General features: G+C 29.8%; 1 protein-coding gene across 1 annotated transcript; it reads left to right on the top strand.

Annotated features, from left to right (window-relative positions):
- Positions 1–2,438: 2,438 nt before the first annotated feature.
- LOC129881907 (probable pectinesterase 29) lies at positions 2,439–6,525 on the top strand. The gene is made up of 5 exons (XM_055956021.1): positions 2,439–2,671; positions 3,602–3,761; positions 3,842–4,054; positions 5,423–5,661; positions 6,181–6,525. The coding sequence occupies exons 1-5, from the start codon at positions 2,439–2,441 to the stop codon at positions 6,350–6,352; spliced, it is 1,017 nt and encodes a 338-aa protein (XP_055811996.1). The 3' UTR covers positions 6,353–6,525.
- Positions 6,526–7,553: the final 1,028 nt, after the last annotated feature.

The raw sequence follows: 7,553 nt of genomic DNA, 5'->3' as shown, positions 1-7,553 counted from the left end.
TTTTTCTCTGTTTTTTTCGTGTATTTCTTTGCTAATATGTGGAAAGTTTTTCTTAAATGAATCTTAACGTTGGAACAACATATAATTGAAGAATAAGCTAGTTTTATTGAGATACTTAGGTAAAAGAGCAATGGATATTTACGGCAAACAATGAGTTTTATTGAGATATTTATGTAAATGTAATTGGTAAATGTATACCGTTACTGATATTTACATCAATTCATAAACTATGATTATTTGATAAATAGTAGCGTTTTCTCCATTAAAATAAAGTAAATTCATGTCATCTAGATTATTGTCTTGGAGTTTAATTTTTGCAATTTAAAAACTATAGGACAAGTGATGATTGAATGAAAGAAAAATTACTAGTAGTCGTAGGGATATGGATGGAGTCTCGCTCAATAAAGAGAGTTGTAGGATTCAAGTAAATTCATGTCATCTAGATTATTGTCTTGGAGTTTAATTTTTGCAATTTAAAAACTATAGGACAAGTGATGATTGAATGAAAGAAAAATTACTAGTAGTCGTAGGGATATGGATGGAGTCTCGCTCAATAAAGAGAGTTGTAGGATTCGTGAATCACGAGAAGAGCATCTCAAAGTATGGGCAAAGCATGTTGCGTTTTGACTTTGTCTTTCAAAATCCACCACAAGTTGGATTTGAGAGCCATATGATGGGTGACTATCCAACAAAATTTGGAGAACAATTTTAGTTTGCGCCGATGAATGAAAGCCTCCTCTATTTAGGAGTTTCAACTTCTCCAAATGAAGTTTTATATGGTAATTTCATGTTACTTTGTTTTATGTTTATACTTTCTCCTGTCGATATTATATGGTAGCTTGGTCACATCTCTTAAGAAATTCACTTACCCCTTGATATTATATGGCTTATTACTATTAATTGTGAAGCTTTCTTGATATACGACGAACAAGTTTGGAGGACTTATAATTGATTATATGTAAGTGTTGAGATATAAATTTAATTGAAACGAAAAGTCTTTGAAGTTTAAATAGAAAAATTATATGAAAGTTAAAGTGATATTTTTACGTATATTTCACTCCAAAAAAAGTTAAAAGTTAAATATTTGGGAGGGTGATCTTGTGCCTCAAAAACCAAATTCTAGCCATTATCATGAGACTATGCTGAATTAAATTTTGAAAAATGAAAATATATATTTAGTGATTATTACTTCAGTATCTCTTTATTAGAGGGGATTCAAACATGTTTTACCAAGTTTTATATGTTGAATTTGAAATTCCATTATAATAACACTATTTTTTAAAGGCATGATCGAAAAGTAACAAATAAACACTGCTTCTTTAATTTTTTTTTTTAGATTCTTTTTAATAATTAAGCCCAATTTTACATCATTCGTCCCAAATTACCTATTTGGATAAAATAAAAATTTTCATCTTGCAATTATTGAGCCTCAAAGGAAGCTTTTTACTTGATGCAAATTTCAGTGGTTATTAGTTAATCATCAATTAATGCACTAACCCACGCCTACTTTTTTTGTTGCTTAAAAACATTAATTGCATTTAATAATATTAATTAATTCAATAGTGAAATCAACCAACAATAACCTGCCTTTGGCTTTATCGAAGTAAAATTTTCACATTTTGACCATAAAATTCATTTATGAAAATATTGAGTGTCTTGTGAGTGGAAGAAGAACTTGAGGGTATGATTGGAAAGTCACATGTAATTATAAAAAAAATTCAAGTGCTAATTTTATCGTGAGGCATTTTAATTAAATATATTTTCTGTAAAAGTATATTAAATAATTATAAATTGACAAATAATATCATAAATAAATACTCAAAAATCTACTAATCAAGTTATTAATAGGTCAAATAAACAAGTCAAACTGTGTAATCCCATTGAATTAGACTCAATCCATTTACAAAACCTTTTTGAAAAATACTTGAACAAACACGTTTATTTATTTATTTATTTATTATATTTTTTGGTTGTAAGATTTCAAATACATATTTCGAGAAAATAAAACTGCTTATACTAAAATAGTAAAGGGGAATATCACATCTATTACAAATTGTATCTTATATATTTTTATTTACGATTAATCACCACAAATAAAACATAATATTATGAAAGAGAGAGAGAGTGAATGGCTAGTAATAAATTATTTTAACTATGTACCAAAATAATTCGTTGGGAGAGTTGATTAAATTAGATTATTATTACTAGCCCACTACTATCTAATTACTTATTAACTAGCAACTCTTGACTTTTCATTTGTCTTTAAAGAAAAAAAAAACATAAAAACCTTTTCTCATGAACTTCAATGTGACTTTTCTTTTACCCCACTTTTTTATTTGACTTTTCATTTCATAATCTTGAATAAAATTATATATATATATATATTCAAGGTTCTTTCTTGCTTTTCTTACAATATTTTTTTTTGTAAGTTTCAAGAAATGGCACTACATTTCTTTAAAAGTGTAGCATTTTTGTTTTTGTTCTATGGATTAGCAAGTGGAAGAGTGTTACAATTGCCATCAATTGGAATAAGTATGTTTGGATTTATTCAAACAATCTATGTTGATCAATCTGGTTTTGCCCAATTTCAGAAAATTCAATCTGCCATTGATTCAATTCCTTCAAATAATTCTCATTGGATTTGTATCTACATTAGACCTGGCTTGTACAAGTAACTTCTCTACACTCTTCTGCTCAAGTTTTATTTACGTGCGAATTCAAAATTTAGAGTCAGTATCTGTTCTATTTGATATATATGCTATGGTTCTCTTACACACATATAAATTGAGCTACACACGGTGAATTCATTCTATCTAACATTTTTTTTTCTTCGAGGGATTTTTATGAATTGTGCTTGGGGAAAAATATTTTATTCATGTATGTTGTAAACTGAATCTAGAGGCGAATTCAAAATTTAGATTCATTCAATTCTATTTTTTTTTTTTGGTATTTGTGTTAGTTTTCTTACACTCACATAGATTGAGCTAGACATAGAGAATTCTATCTACCTCAATCTGTCGAACGTTTTTTTCGAGGATATGTATGAAATGTGTTTGGTAGATTTTTGTTTTATAGAAAGCCATAAATAGTCAATACCCAATATATAAATAGTAATTTCAAATCAAATCTAATCCATTGATACAGTAGACACAGTTTAATTCATTTGAGATGATAGTAGAGAAGTTGATACATAAATTATTTTACAGAACTTTACACGAGATTTTCACATCATATCTCTAAAAACACTTTAAATTTAGTGGTGAATCCAAGATTTAGAGTTTTCGTATTCTCTTTTAAATATATATGTATATGCTAGTTATTCTGAATTCTTTCGAACGTTTTTTTGAGGAATCCGTATGTAATGTGCTTGGTGAAAAATGTTTTTATAAAAAAGTTGTCAGAAATCCTAGCTTTTCAACGGATTTACATGAATCTCCGTAGAAAAACACGTTTCTCTAATAGTGTAAACTTGTCGAGTCAAATTTAGTTATACATCTCAACCTATATGTACATTATACACATAAATACTTTTTTTCAATAATTGTTTCTTTTCTAAATTGATATTAAAGACTAATTAATTTTTCTGCATTTAATCATGAAGGGAACAAGTGACAATTCCAGTTGATAAACCTTTTATTTATTTAAAAGGTGCAGATGTGAAAACAACTATTGTGATATGGGATGCTCATGAGTCAATTATAACAAGCTCAACTTTTGGCTCTTTTGCAGACAATATTGTTGTGGAAAATTTAAATTTTACAGTAAGAAACCTTAAATCCTATGTCCCTTACATTAATTTTTTTTTAGTTTATATAATTTTAATGTTTTTTATTTTTTTCAGAATTCTTATAATTATCCACCTATGATTAAAAAAAATCCAATGAAACCAGCAGTAGCAGCATTGGTTTCTGGTGACAAAACTTCATTTTATGGATGTGCATTTTCTGGTTTGCAAGATACTTTGTTGGATGATGATGGCAAACATTATTTCAAGCTTTGCACAATTGAAGGAACCATGGATTTCATTTTTGGTGGTGGTCAATCAATTTATGAGGTACTTTTTGTTTTCTTTTTTATTGTTACGTTACCATCTTTAGTTATTTGTTTTTTAAGATTTTTGTACGTTTTTTTTTTGATATTTAATAGTTTTAAATGAGTATTTATCGGTAAATACTTATATTATACACAGTATTTGCATCAAACTAAAGCAATTTAATTTAATCATAGCAACTAAAACACACATTGACCATACATATCGTATATAAAACTCAATATCTTGGATTCACTTAATCTCTTTTAATAACCCCTTTATTTTGTTTATGTGAGGTGTTTGACTGAGCAAAAGAAATAATTTATTTCACTTTAGCACTTAAATATATCTTGATATTTATGTAATTACAAAATCATGTAAGAAAAATAATTCTTTTTTCTTGAAACTAATTAAAAGAAAATGACACATAAAATCAAAAGAAGAGGCAAAACACTTCTTAATTGTATTTTTTAAAACATTAAATATTTTGAGACATTTATTTTCTTTTTAAAAATATTAATGCTTTAGCTAATCCCTGATTAATGCAAATATTTTCTTTAGATGATAAGTATGCCCACACACTTGTTAAGATTTTTGTTCACATTATTAATGGAGTTGAGGACAATTTTATAGTCAAATGATTTATACATACAAAAGAGTAGCAAAAACAAAGTTTACAAGTTAATTATAGTCTATACTTTTAATTGGACAATTAATGAACTAAAATCCATACATAGGCCTTGGATACCTCTAACTTAGAGTTTCCCATTAAATCTTGTCTTTGTATGAGATTAATGTGAGGTCAAGAATTATATTAGTTTTTTTTTTCCACTTGATGTTTAATATCTGTGTTTGACCTGATTAAATTTGATTTCGTGCCAATAAATCCTACATTGAGGATGAAGCGCGACTAGAAAATGAAAACTCTCATGATTTTCATGTTTGAGCACAATCTCACAAACCAATGACTGATACAATATCAAAGACAATTATATAGCTAGTTCATGAGATTTAGATTACCATGATCCCTCGAATTATGTGATATCTCATATCGGGTAAATTGATCTTAAACCTCCCACTATTACTACAACTACCCATAATGTTCTTGTAAATTATGGTAAATATCGAGTATATAAGCAGTAATATCAAATGTGAAATCTAATTCAAGGATATGGTTGACAGAGTTAAATTCATTTGGGATGATAGTAGAGAAGTCGGTAGATAAGTTAACTTTACCATTACTTCACGTGAGATTTTCACATCATATTTCTAATTTGTTTATATGACATGTATCTATAGAATCGTACATAGAACCGTACATGAAATTTTCACATCACATGTCTAATCCGATTATTGAAATGACATGTATCTTACTTTATGTTGTCTTAATAGGATTGTACAATATTGGTGAATGCTGGATCAATAGCCCAAGGATTCATAACAGCACAAGGAAGAGAACATCCAAATGATACAAGTGCATTTGTGTTCAAGAATTGTAAAGTGATTGGGACAGGCAAGGTATTATTAGGAAGGGCATGGAGGGCTTATGCTAGGGTCCTATTCTATAAGACCTCCCTCTCTAACATCATTGTTCCTAGAGGTTGGGATGCTTGGAATTTCAAAGGCCATGAGTAAGTCTCTCTCTCCCCCCTCCCCCCCCCACATTTTTTTGGAGGGATAATCGTGGTGTACGTATTAACTTGTGAGCACCTCGACTAAATTTTGAGGCGTATCGACTACTTCTCACCACAGGTATATTGTAAATCTGTCTATCAAGGGTTTCGGTGGGAGTGTCGAAGTCAGAAATTTTATTAAGGGTGTCCAAGATTTAATATATACGTATGAAAAATAATTGTTGACCTATATACTTTGTATAATTTTCTATATACATAGTATAATTTTTCTACGAAAGGTGTCCGACTAGTCACCTTGAGCTATATGTGGCTACGCCATTGTTCGGTAGGGGTATCTGCTAGCTTCCACCGCACAAATTCAATACATATTGTCTACCTAAGCTTAGATATATATGAAGAAATCACCTAGTATTTGTGTTAGTTAGCTTCCCTCGATCAAATTTTTGTGTTTTAAGAAAAATTTAAAATAAATTTGGGATTTTTTATTAACTATTAATTTTTGATTTTTTGTTTTAGGAAGCAATTGTCTTTCTCAGAAGCAGAATGTGATGGACCAGGAGCAGACAAATTAAAGAGAGTTAAATGGGAGAAAAAGCTAAGCAAAGATATGGTGGAATCGTTGACAGATTTGTCCTTCATTAATTCTGATAATTGGATTAATGGGCAACCTTTTATCTTATTAAATTAGAGAATTAACACTGTATCAAAAATGATTTTTAGTGGCAATTAATTAACAGCACTAGCTTGATTGTCGCTGAATAAGTATTTTAGAGGCAGTTATTAGTGACAATTACATTTTAGCGCTCTTTGTAAAAGTCCCTAAAGCCTATAACAACATTGGATCTAATGATAATTAATTAATGCCGGTAAAGGCTTTAGCATTCTTTGTTAATGTGCATATTTATTGTCGCTAAAAGTTACTTTTGTTATAGTGTAAGGGTCATAGTTTTTAAGAATTGAACATTTGAGTTATGATCCAGTTTTTAGCCCATTTTATCTTTATTAACTTTTAAACGAGTCATTGATCCGCTGATTTTGTTCATTCAATCCAATTTAATCTACTCAAATTTAGTTTAACCCGCCTATTTGACGGGCCGTCAAGATGAAGCACACAACATAATTTTCACCCCCATTTGCACACAACAACATGATTTTCGTCCTTTAAATTGCATCGTAGGCGTGCCGTTGGTGGAAAAAATCGAAAATCCCTAACCATTCTTACTTTCCATCAAATCCAATGAAAGATTCAATCTTGAAAATCCTTATTCTGGCACCAGAATTCTGCAAGATAGTCAAAACGCGTTTTGAACGCGTAGTCAACAAAACGCGTTTTGAATGCGTAGTCAAAAAAGGAACAAAACGCGTTTTAAACGCGTAGTCAAAAAGGGAGGTTCAATACGCGGATTTTACGCGTTTCTAGTTTCTTATAAATAGAAGACCTCTTGCCCTCATTTATCCCATCCCAGAAAGAGAGAGTAAGAATACAAAGAGAGTTATACACCAAGATAAATATTTTAGTCTTGAGTGTCCTCTTTAGTAGTTGTTCCTTTTACAAGAGAGAAGTGTTTATTGTTGTTTTCTCCTTGTATTTAAGAGTTGTGTACTCCATATTAAAATAGTGAGATCCTTCTACCCCGTGGTTTTTCCCTTTATCATTTAGAGGGGTTTCCACGTAAAATTCTCGTGTCCAATTTATTTTCATTATTTTTATCATATCAAACTTTAGTTGTGGTGCTTCCTCCCCAACAGTGGTATCAGAGCCCTCGGTTATTCTGTCTATTTTATGCGAAGGTACTATCGGTGAATAGTACTATTCACGTGAATAGTAAATTTCGATGACGATACAGTTTGTCACGGTTGTTCGCAAAAATATTCATAAATGATCTAAA

The sequence above is a fragment of the Solanum dulcamara genome, chromosome 3, assembly GCF_947179165.1.
Source record: "Solanum dulcamara chromosome 3, daSolDulc1.2, whole genome shotgun sequence".
NCBI lineage: Eukaryota > Viridiplantae > Streptophyta > Magnoliopsida > Solanales > Solanaceae > Solanum > Solanum dulcamara.
The sequence above is the reverse complement of the archived record's forward strand: the minus strand, read 5'-3'. Positions and strand labels throughout refer to the sequence as shown.

What these genes read in the sequence shown, in the direction of transcription:
- LOC129881907 (XM_055956021.1), top strand. Translation starts at nt 2,439, where the DNA reads ATGGCACTACATTTCTTTAAAAGTGTAGCATTTTTGTTTTTGTTCTAT. An exon ending in ATTAGACCTGGCTTGTACAA is followed by an intron (nt 2,672 to 3,601) that starts GTAACTTCTCTA and finishes TTAATCATGAAG; the next exon opens with GGAACAAGTGACAATTCCAG. An exon ending in TGGAAAATTTAAATTTTACA is followed by an intron (nt 3,762 to 3,841) that starts GTAAGAAACCTT and finishes TATTTTTTTCAG; the next exon opens with AATTCTTATAATTATCCACC.